Source organism: Emydura macquarii, unplaced genomic scaffold (genome assembly GCF_026122565.2).
Source record: "Emydura macquarii macquarii isolate MOO-44397 ecotype Brisbane River unplaced genomic scaffold, CSIRO-AGI_Emac_v2 contig_3348, whole genome shotgun sequence".
NCBI classification, from domain to species: domain Eukaryota; kingdom Metazoa; phylum Chordata; order Testudines; family Chelidae; genus Emydura; species Emydura macquarii.
The window spans coordinates 8,036,723-8,054,242 of NW_027133485.1; the positions used below are offsets into that span (position 1 = coordinate 8,036,723).

General features: G+C 51.5%; 1 protein-coding gene across 2 annotated transcripts in view; it reads left to right on the forward strand.

The window, feature by feature from the left end:
* Nucleotides 1-495: 495 nt before the first annotated feature.
* Nucleotides 496-17,520, forward strand: part of LDLRAP1 (low density lipoprotein receptor adaptor protein 1) — a 31,124-nt gene continuing 14,099 nt past the window's right edge. Inside the window, exons 1-3 of one of the 2 annotated variants that reach the window (XM_067533856.1) lie at nucleotides 496-603; nucleotides 12,398-12,540; nucleotides 16,083-16,195. In XM_067533856.1, coding sequence (XP_067389957.1) covers nucleotides 567-603; nucleotides 12,398-12,540; nucleotides 16,083-16,195 — 293 coding nt within the window. In that variant the 5' untranslated portion in view covers nucleotides 496-566. Of the gene's footprint in view, nucleotides 604-1,430; nucleotides 1,597-12,397; nucleotides 12,541-16,082; nucleotides 16,196-17,520 lie in introns of those variants that run through there. The other variant, XM_067533855.1, reaches the window with a different exon arrangement.

The following is a 17,520-nucleotide window of genomic DNA, read 5'->3' on the forward strand; positions in this document are numbered from 1 at the left end:
ATCAAGTAGCTACACATGCATGGAGTCACACAGCTATAGCCCTTTAAATAATGAGATACTAAAATATTGCATGAAATTTGCTTGTACTACATTTGCGGATTTAAGGAAACAAAAAAAACGTTTTTTTAATGTCTTTTTAACACATTCAGGTAGTTCTCCTGGGTTATTTCCATGTACGTTATACAATACGGTAATCGCATGGTGTAAATGATTTTCAATTCAAAATCCAAATACATTCTGGACTTCTCAGACTGGTGAATCAAGCGTAATATCAAAGAGGCTCACCATTGCCATAAAATAGGACGGAAAGCTTAACTGTGAAAAGACCGCTGATTAAGTAATATGGACCCTCAGGAATGGGGGGGGGGGGAGGCAAAATCATGTTAAAATTGCTGGGGCATGTGGGGAAAGCTGAGCTGACTGATTGGAGTGTGTGGCCTCCTTCACTGTATATAATACAAGGAGGGTCTCAATATTTGAGGAGTGGCTGCCATGTGATAAAATGATATGAACAATTAAAGCCTCTTGGACATGAGGCCATTGTATCCAGTCCTGAGGACACATTTATGCAACACAGGGACATGACAGACACTAGCTCTGCAGGTTGGTTGTCGGGACCTCCTCACATCTACAGCTGATCCTGCCTGGTGCTTGCTGGGGAGGGCATAGGCAAAGGTGGCACCTCTCGGCGGCGGGGGGCAGGTCAGAGCGTGCCTTGCAGCTTAACCAGGGACGCTGGGCCTACTGACTCCAGCAGAAAGGAGAGCACGATTCTAGTTTCAACCCGGGGCCAGAGGAGACGTTGTCCGGGTGGGAAATGGGTCTGCGCGGGGGGCGCTGGCCTTGCTGCTGTCACCCTGACGGGATGCCGCCAAGGCCTGAGACTCCCGGGCCAGTGACCGTAGGGTGACCAGATGTCCCGATTTTATAGGGAGGGTCCCGATATTCGGGGCTTTTTCTTATATAGGCGACTATTACCCCCCCCCGCTCCTGTCCCGATTTTTCACACTTGCTGTCTGGTTCCCCCCCGAGACCAGCCCCCCCCAATCTCTCAGCGCTCCCAGCCACGTGCTCCCTGGAGGCTCTGGCTGCGCCCCACATCTGTCCCAGCAGCTGGATTGCAACCCCGCGGGGGGCGGCGGGGGGCACACGGCACAGCGGGGCTCCGCTCTGCGCCCCAGCCCCGGCCTTTCCCCCGGGAACGTCCCGGCCGCGGTGGCGCGGGGAGCCCCGTGCACAGCGGGCCGAGGCGGTGCCTGGGTCCCGGGGGAGGCAGGCCCGGCCCCGGGGGAGGGAGGCAGCCGCCGCCGCCGCACGTCACCAGCACCAAGCACAGCCCGGCGGATTTACATGCAAGTCGCCTCCCACCCCGCCCCACGGACGCGATCATCCCTCGACCGCCCGGGCCGGGACTGGAGGGAGGGAGGGAGGCGGCGCCAGCCTGGAGCCCGCGCCGCGCCGCGCCGCGCCGGGAAAAGTTTTGCAGCCCGGCGGAGTTGGCGGAGCGCGGCATGGAGGCGCTGAGGTCGGCGGGCCGGGCCATCATCCGCAGCCCCAGCGCCGCCAAGCAGTCCTGGGGCAGCGCCAAGCACAAGAGTGAGTGCGGGGGGGCGGCAGATCCCGGGGGGGGGGATTGCTAGCCCCCCCCCTTGTCCCGGAGCTGGGGCGGATCTTGGCACGGGGGCAGCTGCTGCGTCCTTGGCTCCGGGGAACAATGTTTCCACTCTGTGCGCCCCCCCCCCCCCGGGGCTGGGAGACTCCAGCTCCCCCGCCCGCCCCGGACTTACCTGCTGCTTCGCTGGGGGGGGGGCTGTCCCGCTGGCAGGCTGGGCGCACGCTGGGGGGGGCTGCGGGATTGTGACTGGCTTCCCCCCGGGCCTGGCAAAACTGCCTGAGAAAACCAGCTGCCCGCCCTTTGCCTGGACAGCCAGAGGCCTAGCCATGGCCGCCTTCTCATGCCAAAGAGCGGTTGACCTGGGGGACCGTCAGCCCTGGCCACACACCCCCACGTTGCGCCTTGGCTCCTGTGTTCTCTCGCCTCCATCCTCACCCTTCTCACGCCCCGTCCCCTCCTCTCTGGCCTTGGGCGCGGAGAGAGGCCAGCACTGGGCACTCTTGGAAACACCGCTACCTCCAAGCCTGTCATGGTCTGCTCCCCTGCCCTGCCTTCCGGGCGGGTTGGGGCATGGCTTGTGCCATCTTCTGGCTCGGACAATCCCTCGCTCAGCCTGGGTGCTGCGGCGCGTTTAAGAACAGTGAAAATATTCTATTCGGTGGACAGGCAGAATGCTGTAAAGCTGGTTTAATAGTGATTAATTAATAGTTATTGCATAGTGAATGAGGCCACTGTGTGTGTGGCTTCTAGTGGTCGATGACGAGCTGGTGGTTAGCCAATGTATTCTTCTTCCTGGCACCCTGGGGCATAGCTCTGTATTTTAGGAATCGCTGCACTGCTCTCCTAGGTGAGGCCATGGGAGGTTATCGGCCTGCCTGGATGTCTTGAGCTAATTTAGTGAGTCACCTTCTTCTGCTTATCTGCAAACTGGCTGAACTCTAGAGCTCTGCTGTCAGACTGTTCCTACCAGGGATGGATCACTGACTTGACTTCCTTTGAGAAAGAATGTGTTTCTCAACCCTCTAAATGACCCCTTCTCTACCCCAAATCTAGGCGTTGCAGACAAACTCACCCTACTTCTCCTCTGCCTTGCGATTGGGATCCCTGACTCTGGAGTGTCCCAGGTTTTCTTTCCCTTTGTGCAAAAGGAAACAGCTAAACAACAAACCGTTGCTGCCTTCACAGAAGAATGGAGTGTAAATTGCTCAGCGGGCAGAGCATTGTGTAGCCTCATTACACATCTTAATGTGGTGTGTCAGCAGTAGTACCACTACTCAGGCATTAGTCTGTTGGCCTTCTGGCTTTTGGAGCATGTTCTCGCAGACCCTGCCTTCAGTCATGGCAGATATTAGCTCCCCTTAGAAGAATCCAGAGTCAGACTGACTCTCTTTCCTATCACTGGCAGAATACAAAGGGTACCAGATTCATGGAAAGGATTAAGGCCCTTCAGAAGGATTTTTTGCTTTGGTTTAGTTGTGCTTTATCCAAAGTCAAATCAGTGGTTAACTTGTAACTTTTGTTTTATTAGCTAGCTTAAAAATATGCTATTTTCTCATCACTACACCCACGTTATCAGTTTTTAAAAAAATCACTGCAGTGCTTGCTTCTGCATGCTCCATCCAGCTCGGTACTAGATTCTTGAGCTTTGGACAGTAGCTGTAACTGGCGTTCAATGTCTGCTGGGCACCTGCCCTGTACACACACAGCTTTGGATCCTTTCCCTGCTCCCACACAATAATGAAAAGGTTTGAAGTGGAATTTTTTCTACTTTCTCCTCCTCCTCAATTGCATTTAGCACTGTTATGATACTCCTGCCTGCCTGCCTGGCCTCTCAACCTGGGTGAGATCTCTCTTCCCCAAGCTTCTAAACTCTGTCTCTCTCCCTTCCTCTGTGCTGCCGCTTGGACAGGACCATGAGAGTTTAACTTCCTGCCAAGTGTGTTATGTCCTTCTCCCCGTCTCCATCCTTCAGTGTGTCCAGAATGCTGCTCCCAGAATCACCTGGATTTCCAGCCCCTTACATCTTTGCACTTGTTCATTCAGATCAAGCTTCTTGTCTTCACAAGCTCGCTAAAGCACTCTGATCTCATTTCCTCCTTGATGTCCCAGTCCCTCTGCTCCACCCAAGATTCTCTTGACTTCTTTTATCTCCTTCACCCACTCCTAACTCCATGTCCCCGAGACTAGGAACAGCATCGTGCTCTCATGCCCTCTTCCATAAGGCCTAATGTTCTAGACTGTGACTATTCCCCTTCTGGTTCTGACTTACCATGGGGAATACTCACAGACCTGACCATTGATAGGATACTGGAATGGCATGGCAGTATTTCCGTCTCCCTAAAAGCTATGTGAAGAAACTCATAGGAGGCTATAAGTTGGGTTTTTGCTAAGTATTCTTGCCCCTGTGCTAGACGTGCAATAAAGGAGCAGTTCCAAGCTTGCTACCATTTGGAGCTCCCTGTAGCATACCAAAGCACTGCAATCCATTTTTAAGAATAAAGTACTTTCCTTTGCCAGCTTTCCTTGTGCCAAAATAAAAAGGAACCAGTGTCTCATCTTGCCATCATGTAGCGAGGTCTCCAAACTTCTTGGTTTTATTTATTTATTTTTTTTTACTAATCCCCTGAGATTTACTCCAGGTTTTTGTGCCACTTTTAAGGCTTAAGAGGCCAGTATCTCTGGAATCTGAAATGATCGCGCTGCTGCTGGAGTGCTGTCTTGGCTCTCTGTAGGAATCCTAAGCAAGAGTTTATCTCTGCTGCAGATGCTTTGGCTCTGGGCTGAAACTTGGTACAGGGTCTGCAGAGTGGCATGGTGGGATTTTTCTGACAAATATCCAGCGAGGTGGCTAAAAGCAAACCAGAGTTTGGGCTTAGACTGAAGCTGTTCTGACTCTACTATTCATTTGTGTCTTAAGCAAGCTTGTGAATGGCATAACAATTATCGCATGCTGAGTAAATGTGAATGAAAAGCAGGAGTAGCTGTCAATGGGAGCAAAGACAGCCGCTGCGTAAATGCTGCAAATGGTCGCATGATTTGAGGTAAATGCATACTGACCTCTTACAGAAAGGACTCCCTCAGTTACGAGCGCATTTAATTGCATTGGACTTACTAAGATTTAAAGTGTATATACAGTATCTAGAATTAGATTTTCCCCCCCTCCCCCCCAGAAAAAAAACCCACACACACATGCCGCTCCAGGCCACATTGGCTTTTGCTGGAAGCAGAAATGAGATAGTAAGCCCCCTGGATGTACCCCGGGGATGATGCTTTGAACTCCCAAATGATCCAGTGAACTAACTGTCACCTTGGAATGTTTGTGGGTTTCCAGACAGATGAAAAGCTTCTCCTGCTGGATATTTGTCAGAAAAATCCCACCCTGGCTTACCTTCTTTAAAAACAAGTTTCTAACCTTCTATGCTGAGAAGCTCAAAAAGGTGACCTTCTCCTCTCCCCTTTCCCCCATCCCCGCTCAAAACCCAGAAGGCAAATTAACAAAAAAAAAGGACTCTGTAAAACTCATGAACTGAGTGTTTGGGGTTAGCAACCTACTACGTGCCAGGCTTGTGATAGTAGAGATGGGCAAGTAAATTTGTTGTGAAACGTCAGGTGGCTTTAAAAGCCACCTGCCAGGAGGAAATAGTCTCATTGAAAAGACATGCATTCCAGTGGCGACCTCGTGGCAGAGATTGTCTGTCTGCTTCACGCACTCTGATACTTGCTTGTTCACAGTCTCAGTGCTGGGAAGTGCCGTGTGCACGGATCCTCAGTCTGTCTGAGGCAGATTGGTAGCATTGGCGCTTTTCCACTCAACCCTCCGCCCCTGCGTGTCGAGCGGGGTGCAGAGGTTGAGTGGCTTGCTGAAAGCCACAGAGGAAGACATCCTGGGAGCAGCAGATCAAACAAGGGGTGCCTGCCGCTCTCTTTTCCAGCTCAGCTACTTGTAAATGCTCTGATGATGAAAAGCATTGCTGGCGTGTAATGTCATTCACGGGCGGCACTTGAGCCGGGTTGCCACATAGCATAAGCCGCCCCACCCTCGCTTATTTTAGAATCGACAGGGTGGGGAGCTGAGGAAATCAGCAACACGGCAAGAGTCTCTGATGCTGACAAAATTCAGCTCTTGTTGCATCGGGTCTGTAAGCAGATGGTGCCAAGTTAAATACAGCATCTGGCTTGTCCTTGGTTCACTGCTGAACTTTGGGAGTGGGTCATCTGCACAGCCACAAGGGTGGGGGTGGGGGAAACATAATAAACAAAGCTTAGCTAAAAATAGCGTTCCTTGGTATGGAGGCGACTGAGAGACAGAGACTAGCCAAGCAAAATAGACTCTTGCTTTGTCCTGCAGGCTGGATGAGCTGTATTGAGTCTGAATGCCAGGACCCCACTGGTGCTGGGAAACAACTGGGTGGTCCAAGTCCAAGTCTAGTTTTGGCTGCAGTTCGGCCAGGGCTCTGGTAAATTACATTCTGCCAGGGTGATCCCAAAGGAGGCTGTCCTATCAAATGGATAAACAGGGTTAGATGTCCGGCTCTGGGTTCCGGTCCAGCTGCCCCAGAGTTGAGGGTGCTGCCTCTGTGGCATGCTTGGATCCGGAACTCGGGTTCCCAGGAATCCAGACGGTGTGAGGTTTCTCTGATTCTCCAGTGAGAGCAGCGTGCATGTCTGCTCTGTGCCTAGGAGTAGATGGGGCCGGGAAAAACAACAGAATCCTGCAGTTGCACTTGTGTGTGCAAATGGCTTTAGTGCTGCCGTGCTACAAACGCCTCTTTTTTTTACCCAGCTGCCACGCTCCTGCTCGCTCTTTCCTTGTCCCTTGCCTGCCTTCAGGCTATGCATGTAGTGCCTTTCCTAGGCTGACTGGCTCAGCTGCGCTTGCCAGCAGCACATCTATAACACCCCCGATACCACTCTCCACGAATATTCAGGAATACGGGGCATTATCCATCTGCTCATCAGGGCAGAGCAGATGGGCACAGTGCAGGGATGACATGATTCATGCTTCTTAACAAATAACAGTGGGTAGGTCAGATCCAAAACCTCTCTTGCTTGTCATGTAAGCTCCGAAAACTGGAGGAATGTGGGAGGTGGAGTAATGTATTGCCAACGGAGCTGTAGCCCTTTGAGGGAGAGAGATCTCTACGTTCACCGGTCCTGGCCACGGCTAATGGCTTCTGTGCATCTCCTTGCAAAGCCAAACCGCTGCCAAAACAAGGATTTGTCAGGCTCAGATTGACTTGCTTGCATGTTCTCCCTCAAACATTCGGTCCTGACTTGCTGGATCATATTCAGTGGCTGATGCCGGCGCTCCGTAAACCTCAAAACAGGGAGAAGTTGGACAGTCTCAGGTGAAATCTGTATCTACTGCTTCCGCCTTACCTTGTGCCTTGAAAATGACTGACTTGCTGGTAGTTGCAGGAAGGGGAGGTCCTGGGATGCCTGGTCTCTGAAAAACAAGGATTCCTACCTGGCGTGTCTTGCAGGCTGGGATAAAGCTGACGGGGTTGTCTTGGAGACCTGGCTGAGTTGGGAGTGTCTCTTTTTTGGGGGTGAGGGGGAATGGAGGAGCTGTGTTTTTTAGAAATGCAATGCAAAGGTGGATTCCTAAAAGATTTAAGACCTGTTAAACGTCGGTGTAATTCCAATGCTGGGCACGTTCTAGCCATGTGGAAAAGAGGCCATGATATGCTCCTGTCTCCTTAACGGGCGATCATGTTCTGTGTCAGGCTCTTAATCCTGGTATTTGTACTGTTCCCCGATGACTTCTGATAGCCTGTTTGCCCTACACTGCTGCACAGAATCCACTCCCTGCTGCAGAAGGCAAGCGTTCGTTCTTTCAGAAGGAGGTGGAGGGGGACCCCTACATTTGCAACCCAAAGAGGTAGGAAGAGAGCCATTCAAATGTGAGTGACTTTATACCTGAGTCTTCAGCCGTGTGGCTTCTGAACGACCCTCTCCATTTCAATGAACCCTAAGGATGTCGGTGTTCGCACTGTCATTTCCTGATCACTTTGATGTGTTTATCCTGCCATCCCAGGGTGCCGGAAACTCCATCTCCCAAAACCTTCCGCTTCCCCTGTAACTGCTCCAGAGATGGAACTACGCATTTACTGCACCACATCGGGGGAAGCATAAAATACAGTGCGATATCTGATTCACTGCCCCCAGAAATGACTGTGTGTTCACCTTCATATTGAATTCAACAGAACCCTAAAATCTAATTATCTGAAGCGGCTATGGCTCTTCGATGCACTGCAGAACAGATCTTGACTATGTAGTGCAGAGATTTCAAAGCGCCTTACAAAGGAGGTCTTACAGATGGGGAAACTGAGGCGAACAAAGGTGAAGCGAAGCACAGGGGCTTACCAAGGTCACGCAGTAAGTCAGTGGCAGAGTTGGAATTTGAACCCGGGTCTCCTGAGTCCTAGTTTAGATAGGCGATGCTGTCGCCTACCTTGGTGTAGAATGTAGCTCAGGTTCTCCATGGGGAACGGGGTGAGCGTGCATCTCATCCCAAATAACGTTCCCTGGGATTCTGCCTCCTCTTCCTCAGGCTTGTGTGCACTAGGGATATTTTGCACCGGAGCAAATCACTCATCTCACACGAGTGCAATCTACCCTGGTTTGTCGTTTGGTGCAGTGTTTTACTCCAGGGGTTTGCACTGATGCACACAAGCGTTGGCCTGAGTCATTTGTGTACATGTTAACAAACACCTTGCATCTCACCCTCTCTGTGCATCTTAACATAAGTCACCAGGGTTTACCACATAGGGCGTTGTGGCCTGAGTACTGCTCCTTGCTCACTCAGCCAGAGGCAGGGGCTCTCCCTAGATCTTGCCTGCAGGGTGGAGGCTGCTAATCCGCTCCAGGAAACTGCACCTGCCTGGCAGTGGAAGCTCCTCTCATTCAAGACTCTTTCGGGCTGTGAGAGTGATACCTGAGTCACCAGGCTAACACCACTCCCTTTTGCTGTGAAGTCACCCTCTGGTGTAGCATGACATGGCACTGCCTGCACGTGCTTTTGCAGAGCAGAGGCCGTTGGTGAATTACCAGCTGTGGAGAGAACCTGCAGCTCTGCTCAGCAGATGGGAGTGTGGAGGGAGGGGCAGGGTTGTGATTAAGGTGCTGGAGGCTTAGGGTTTGCTCTGTCCAGACTCGCACCGTACATCTGTGCCACATGCTACCGGCGGCGTTGCAAAGGGCATGTGGAGCTACACGCTGCTGTGAAAAGCGGGCTGCGTGCCGCTCTCGTTAGGGGGCTTTGGCAAGGGGGAGGCAGCGGGGAAAGGCTCCGGCAGCAGGGAGGCAGCGAGACACGACCCTACTAAAAATAGCAGGGCACGCAGAGAGCATGTAACGTGCATAGCCACAGGGTTTGGAGATGTCTGTGCTCGACTCTAAGCAGAGGCTTGCTGTCTGCACCGTTCTCTGCACCTGCATTGTTGGGGCCTGGGCTGCATGTGCTTACCACGCTGCCACCAGGAATGTGCAGTGTAGACGTGCCCCTAGTGTGATCTGCCTGCCAGTGCGGTTGGCCTGTGCCTACCCACTGCCAGAGGGTCTCCTGCGTCTGAGGGGAGCAAAGCTCGCTTGGAGAGCCTGGAATGAGCCGCCGCCCCCCCCCCGGAGGCTAATCCTGAAGGCTGATGGTAGCTGCCACTCCAGGGAAAGGGAGTGTGGATTTGATGCAGGTTGAGATGGGGTAGATGGGGGAGAGAACTGCACCCGAGAGACCTTTCATAGACAATACTTCTGGCTGGCGAGGTGGGTGGTGGTGGTGATGGATATCCCACCACGGGTACCCTACACAGTCGTCTCTGAGCATGGCTAGTTTTTGACAGTGCTGCAGTCACTGGACGGGGGTGGAAGAAGCAACTGGATCTTTCATGTGACTTTCCTGGAGGAGGACCAGTGGTGTGTCTGAAATGAGCGCCAGAGCCTTGGAGGTTTGGATGCTGGTTAGAGCTGTTGCCTCCATCTCTAGATGAGGTGGGAAAGGCCGAAGGCCCCCAAGTAGCATGCCCCATATAATGAAAGCGTGACATGGGCCGTGGCTGCCCGGTAGCAGACCCACTCACACAGCTTCACTGGCTTCCCTCTCCCGCAGTGAGATCCTTGCGTTAGTCCTCTCCAGTGGTCTGTAAATGCCTCTTCTTGCCGGCAGACCTGCCACTAGGCCCAGTCCGGTGGGAATAGGTACATGAGCAATGGCCCAGACTCATCTCATCCACCCAGGACAGCCTTTCAGTGCCCCCCAGCCTTTGGGGCCCTCTTTCCTGTCTTCCATATCTAGGAGTGAAAACAGCCTCCCATGCTGCTAACAGCTTCCCTGGGAATTTCTCTGGGGGGCAGTGATCTGGTCTCTGGTTGTAAGTAAAGCCGTGTGAACAATTACATGTGTGCGACAGGGCTGGCACCGCTTTGTGCCAGTAGTTGGGATGTGTGCACCACTGCCCCTGGTGGCGTGAAATAGAACTGCTTGGCCGTTAGCCGACCCTCTGGTATCTGGGGCCTGCCCTTTCGGAGCGAGAGGCTCTGGGTTCTATCCCTGAGGCTATGGAAAACCATGGGGTGAATGAGGTCCTAGACGCTGATGAACTAGATGCATTAGCCTTGGTGTGACTGCACTGCTAACACTTCTCCTTGAGCATCCAGGTATCCGCTCCTCGTCTTCGGTGCCACGATATGTCGCCTCCTCTCAAATCCGTGGCTACGAGGGTGAGAAATTGGAGCTTCCCTGCAGTGTTAGATCCTACACACTCAGTCAGCAGGGGGCCCCTACTTAGCACAGCAGTAGGAAACCAGAGAAGTTTTGGCCGATGACCTTGTCACTAAAGATGGCCCGGGTCTGGGGCAGGAAGCCATGTGAGGCCTTTTTGGAGAGACCAGACCCTATGAGTTCAGACTGGCGTCAAACCATAGCCTGTGTGAGCCTCTCTTTTGGTCTCCCGACTGTTAAGAAATGTACATGATTGTGTTGGCACAATCTCTCCCCCTGCTCTTTCAAAACCGAGGATTGGATTCTCGGCTTGTGTCGTTCCATTGGGTCCAGTGGAGCCGCACCAGTTTATATCCGCTGTGTGGATTATCCCCAGCTGAGGACCTGGCCTAGACTCTTTAAATGCAATTGTGCAGGTTTCCTGTCTCAGATCCTGTGCTTAGCAGAACTCAGTGCAGCATACGTCGTGGGGAGGGGTTTGCTCTGACGTCGGTTCGTCCTGCTCCATCTGAATAGCCAACATGCACACAAGGGACTGCGGAGCAATTGCTTTTCACCGTGTGAAGCCAGTCTCTCTGACTCGGGAGTTGCCTGGGGGGTTTTCAGCTGGTTGTTCACACTGACAGTAGGGTGAGCTGGACTGGCCTGTCTTAGAATCTGCATTCCTTGGGTCCTGCACTTCATGGATAAGGAAGCAACGCCTCCTCCAGGCTTATGGGCTGCGGGACAGGATGGGGAACAGGAGATCAGTGAGAGTGCAAAGGACCATCTCTTTCCCATCAGTCTTGGATGCAGAAGCTGCATCTCTGTTCTTGGGGGTGATAGCTGGGCCACACTTGCTGCCTCAGCTGTTAGCATCAGCATTGTCTCCTTTTGGGTGGTAGCTCATATGACTCCAACTCTGTGCGTGGATTTGGGCACGGCCGTAACGTCAACTTGTGCATTAAACCCCCGCGTTGCTTCCTCTCATCTGCCCTGGGGGGGGGCAGCAGGGAGCAGAGTAATGCTGTTCTGAGTCCGGCTGGGGGGTTTTTGTTTGGACTGAAATGCCTCTACGGTCCTTGTTCTTGGCTTGTGCTCTTGTCAGTCTCTGGAGTGGCCTGGCTTTTAAGGCAACGTTACCACGGCACAGTTTTTTGCTAATTCATAATCCACTTAGCAATTCATTAGAGGGGATTGGCTGGTCCTAACGGAGCTGTGTCCAGGAGAGCAGAGGGCAGGTGTGATCCCCTGGGATGGCTGCAGGACTGTATGTACTAGTTACTGCTCTCTAGTTAAAGGATCCTCTCTGCTGCCCATCTGGCACATTCCTCTCACTCGGTCACCAGCTGCAGCGAAAGGGGAAGGGGGGGCTCTTTAAATAAATTTACACCTAGCAACCGGGCATTTGTGCAGAACCTTTTCTCCAGTGCCTGAGGACTTGGCCCCAGGGCAGTGCGTAGATGAGCCAACTACCAAATTAGGAGGGCCCAGGTGACTCTTCCCTGCGGAGGATGGGCATTCATGGCCACGTTGCTTTTGAGCATCCTGCTCCAAAATGTATCTCCAGTTCTCTTGTCCGGCTGTTGCGGGTCATTTGCTGAACTGTGTAAGGTAAAACCAGGCCACCTCTAGGGCCTTGTCGTCTTCTCCCTTCAGTGGGACATCAGGCCGAGTCTCTCTCCACCTAGGCCACTTTTTCCCAATGCTTAGCCCTAGGAGTTCGTTTTCTGGCCCTGGATATCTCCCGTCAAGCAGCATTTCTCTCTGAAGTCTTTGCTGGGAGCAGAGGATAGTTGTCCTGCCTGAATAATGCTAAGTTGCTGCTTGTGCAGAGATAACACAGTGACGGGGCAGTCGGATTAACGATGACAGAAGTGCTTTCGGTAGCCAGCACTCTGTCACATACCTCCCAGCCCGGGCCTGTGGAATGCCACCACACTGCTGACACCTGGGCAAAAGTATAGGAGCTGCAGCTGAGCCGGCCGCCCGCATTTGCATCACCCGGCGGCGTTTTCACACGTAACGAAATCGCTTCTCAAGTCCGAGTGCTCTTGAGACTAAGGGTCTTTCCTGTTCCTCAGAACTGCCAGAAAACTGGACTGATACCAGAGAGACCCTGCTGGAGGGAATGCTCTTCAACCTAAAATACATGGGCATGACGCTGGTGGAACAGCCCAAAGGAGAGAACCTCTCTGCCACTGCCATCAAAAGAATTGTCGCAACGGTGAGTGTCATGATCAGGCTTCCAAGTAGCTCTGACTCCTCTGCAAAGCCAAACAACGCCAGCTCTGCTCTTCCCGGTGTTGTGAAGCTAAAGCTTCTTAAACACTTACATCCTGGATGAAAATGCTTCCTATACACACCCCTTTTGGGGGGTTTTGCATAAGAAGCAAGGAGATGATGGGGCACCTAGAAGGACTGTGGAGTAAAACCTAGGATACTGGTTCTCTCTAGTGCTTTGTCCAGTCGGGCTAAACTTTCTCAAATGGGAACACTGGGTCCTGTTTATAGGGGAAAAAAGGCCTCAAATGGTGACTGTGTCTGTAGTTATGGTTAACCCTTAGCCATGGCTGTCACACGCTGGCATAGGAAAACTTCAGGGTTGCTAATAGATATCACAGGGAGAGAGACTAGTATTGTGAATACCTTTCTAACGTAAATATTGCCAAATCTTGACTTCTTTATGGTGCAAGTACTTTAAAAGCAGCCTATGTACACTTCTTGTCAAGCTGATCTCTACTCAGAGATGGGCTACTCGTCCTCTGGTATGGGAATTCCCAGTGCCTGTATGGATGTGTTGGATGCAGGGGTGTTGGAACAGTTTTTATAGTGGGGATGCTGAAAGCCATTGAACAAAACTGTAAACCCTGTTTGTGATGGAAACCACTTCAAGCCAGGGGGTGCTGCTGCATCCCCAGTACCCCTGCTTCCAGCACCCTTGGTTGGATGGGCTTCTCCGAGCTTTACAATCCAGAGGGCGATTGGATGGGAACAGCACAATCTGCACAACTTTCTTGACCATTGAAAAGGCAATTAGTCTCAGGGGCAACTGACTGATACCTCTTCAGTTTCATGAGTGCAAATGGTTAAATATTTAACACTGCAACTTGCGTAAGACCCCAGCCTCATTCACCGCTCATGCTAGATCAAATTAATGCTTCCTTAGGCACCTAGAAAATGGAATGAGGCAAAGACTCAGTCGCATGGTTAATCTGCATAAAACGAAATGTGGTGGCTAAATGCTTCAGGTAATGACATGAGCTGAACTTCAAGAGGTGTGAAGGGGGAAGGCGGATATGGCTTCTGGGAAACGAGATAGGGTAGCACATTCCTCCCTCCTACTCCCACTCAAAAATCTGGGACGGTTGAGCTGAGTCCTCCCTGAAAACCTAGGGGCAGAGCCTCCGCTGGTGTCATTTGGCCTCTGCAGACGTCAGCGAAGCTAAGCAAGTTTGTACCAGCTGAGCATCTGACCCAAAAGCTTATGGGAGCGTCTCGAAACATGCATGGCAGCTTGCTGTGTAGCTGGTGCCAGAGACTGGGAAGTGTAAGCTGGGGGGCGGGAGGGCACATTGCTCCCGTCTCTGCTCCAGGATCTCTGCCTTCTCCTGGACAGCCTCTCTCCCCCCACTGCCACGGGGCAGAAATAGTGCCTGGCTCTCACAAAAATGTCTGCTTACTGAGTACTGTGAAACTGTCTCCATGAAACTGACTTTCATCGGTCTCTCTTGGGTGCCCGCCATGCTGTAGCCTGGATCTCTCGTGATCACTGCTGTGGTGGGCGGAAGCTCATCCCTAGAGGACTCTAGATGTGCACCCAAAGAACTCCCTCTGCCTGAGGCTCTTAACTGAGGGGCGGTGCTCTGAGAGTGAGGGCCTGGAAACCACTATCTGCCTCTGGAAGTGGTGCAGTTCCGCTGACTGCTGGGCAGGTGGGGAGACGGCCCAGCCTCCACCAAATAGGAGAGCGGAGCCGGAGTTTCTCTGCACTGGGCTGCAAGTGGCCGATCTAATGCTCTTAATCTTCTGCTGGCCTCTCTGAGCGTCATTGGCTCTATCCTTAAGAGCAGTTAAAATACAACGAAAACGTGAACTTGTGAATGCCGTAAAACGCGTGAGTGATGCAAAGTTAGCGCGTCAGGCCTGCAGAGGTGATTCGATACGGTTTTGGTAACAACCCACCGCCCTTAAGTGTCCAAGCCTGTTGTGTCTAGGCTCCAGCCATTCTTCCATTTAATGCTGAGTGAAGACCTGGGAACCAAACAGCTCTGAGGCTCTAGAGATGCAACAGCAGACTTCCTCTGCTTGGATTCCATTGCGGCCAACCCAGCACCAAGCAGGAGCAGCCTGGATGATCTGCAGAGGAGCTGCTGTTGAAGGGCCCGGACCTGCAGTGCTTTCCTCGGAAGTATGAGTGCTACGTGCATAGGTCTGGCCCACAGGCCTGGGAGGAGGCAAGCGTCATTCCTTCATTAGAAGAAGCAGGGAGGTGGCAGACTGGAGCTTGGTGATGCCAGCTCTTGCTGAATGGCGATGGGATTAAAGCCCCAGCTCCTGGAGTCATGTGATTATTTGAGACTCTGCTTCCTCTTCCTAGTGGACATTTCTAGCCCTTGTGGCAGGAGAGAAAAGCTTGAAAATGGGAGCAAAGTGTGCCCTAAAGGTGCAAACCAGAAATCCATGAAATGCTGTCTTTAAAATCATTGGCTTAAGTCCTGATTTTGGGGGATGGGTGGCAGCCTGACAAAGATTTTCGAATGAGTGGGATTGGCAGTGCTGTGGAATGCTGATGGCCACGTCTGGAACAGTACCTGCCATCTTGAGCAAGAGCTCCTGGGCTGTAGCTGCTCTTGTAGCTGTTCTGCTGCCTTAAATCTGACGTGCGTTGTCAGCCCTCATCACGAGCCAGTGAACGGCTAAGTTGAGCTAAACACGGCAGAGGCTGTAAGCAAGCCCTGATTTCAGTTATCCATAGGACAGCACGGTGGATTGCAAACACATTCGTGTGTCGGAGTTGCACACTCGTATCTGAGTGCAAATCCCAGTGCATTAGGTGGAGGGAAGCAAAGGCTTTGAGATCTTTTTAATAAGGTGCACTCTGGAATGGGCTTGATCCTGTCTTTCATTCAGGCAACATATCCACTGGCTCTTCAGTAACCTGAAGATCTGGCTTTCAATAAACTGTTCCTCTAAGGGATTACGTAAGGCAGTTTGAAGAGACGATAATGGCTCACCACAGGTGCGGTGTAACTACTGCCACAAAGGATAGCTCTGTTTAAACAAAACTTGGGGATCAGTCGGACTCCACTGCGTGCCACCCCTCTGTCGCTGGCTAATGTATCGTCTGAGAGCTCTAGTATTTCTTTGGATATCAGACTAAAAACTAAACCTCTTAAAATTTGCCAGATTCTGCATGAATTTGCCAGTTGATCTCTGCCAAGGCGACATCCATCCCAGCCATGTAGCATGCAGACACTGTAATCAGCGCAGCAAGGTTCCTCTGACCGCAAAGGGTGTAGACACAGTAATAAAGCACATTCAGGGGTGTGTGCGCTCTAATCTGTCTTCGGTATCAGTCAGTACTTCAGCAAAGGTATAATTTTAATAAGGGCCTTTTCGTACCCAGTAGTAAATTCAGTCTCTGATGGTAACAAGTGTCATTAACTTGTCTATTAAACAATACATGTCTATAGTGAGTAATCTGCCTCTGAAACAGCTTTTGATATAACCATGCTAAATACCCATAAATCTATTTCTTTTTCACAGGCTAAAGCACGAGGGAAGAAACTGCAGAAAGTTACACTGAAGGTATCTCCCAGAGGGATTGTCCTAAATGACAGCGAAACTAACGAATTGATAGAAAATGTCTCGATATACAGGTATGTTATTGGAGACACTTCAGCATGTAAATAGGTGGAACCCAAACCAGTTTCTGCCCAAACTGTTGGGAGTATTTGCCCTGGCTTCACAGCCCATAGTGTAGTGGGGGCATGGGGGGGAGAGGGGGAAGAGAGAGAACAGGATCTTTACCTGTACTGGAGGCTGACAACTTCTTAAGAATCTCAGTTCTTAAAAACAAAGATCGAAAGACAAGGATACGTGGTAAGAAGGGAATGAGTGAGCACTAATCACCATGGGAATCCAAAGGAAAAAACATCTGTCTAATGCAATAAACGTATCCAAGAAGGAGGAAGGATAAGGAAAGACTGCAAAATACAAAGCCTGCAGTTTGTGCAGATTGGTGATCCTGACTCTAGAAGATGCCGCATCCACTGAAGGGTATTTTGATCGTATTGTGGAATCAGATGTGCTCTCAATTACCATAGGACCCAGAGAGTCGGGGACTTTTAAGAGGTGCAAAAGGTAGCTGAGGCAGCTCTGGAGAGGAGGATTTGAATGTCTGTGATGTCCTCTAGTTCTGTCCTCCACTAAGTGATAGCATCAGTGTCATTCTGCGAGGCTGTGCAGTGGTGAAATAGCTCTAACAAATGGCCGTGGCCTGTGTGGAAAAGGGAAACTGTCAGGGTAAAGTCATGAGTGTGGCGTTCCTTCGGCAATTTTCTCTCCCCATCGCACCCTCACAAATCGAAGTTCACAGCTGCAGACCTTTGTGCCCGATTTCTGCTCTCTTAATCACTCCTGATTTATGCTGGTCTACTGAAATCAATGAAGGTACCCTGCGGGGGAGGATGGGGTGGAGAAACTAGTGAGTGGAGACCTGACGTCTGAATAGTTCCGTTAGCTGCTGCCTTCAGTTCAGCTAGGACACTTGGACAGGGACCTGTAAAGCTGTTCCCTCCAGGCAATGTTTCTATGAAGATGTGCTCTGATTCCGTTGACCTGAAGTCTGTGTGTCTTCGGGAGGCTGTGTGCGCCGCAGCAGAGGCAGTTCTGTAAACCAGTAACACTTTGGCTGAAGGAATAACTTTTTCTAAGGGGCGGGGAGGGGGGTTGGTTTGCATGATTTTGTATTTTAATTTTCTCTTGCAAGCTTTCTTTTAATGCCCAAAGTAATTTTTCCCCCATGCTCCGGATCATGTTTGAACCTACGCAACTGTGGTCTCTGGAGCGCTCCCCCTCCAACCTGTAACTGCAGAGACTGTGATCTCTTCACAACTCTGAGTTCTCAAGCAGGCATCATAACTGATTCACCGCCGCTTAAAAGGCAGCCTCCGTGAGACTGTAGGTGGTCTTCAGACACACC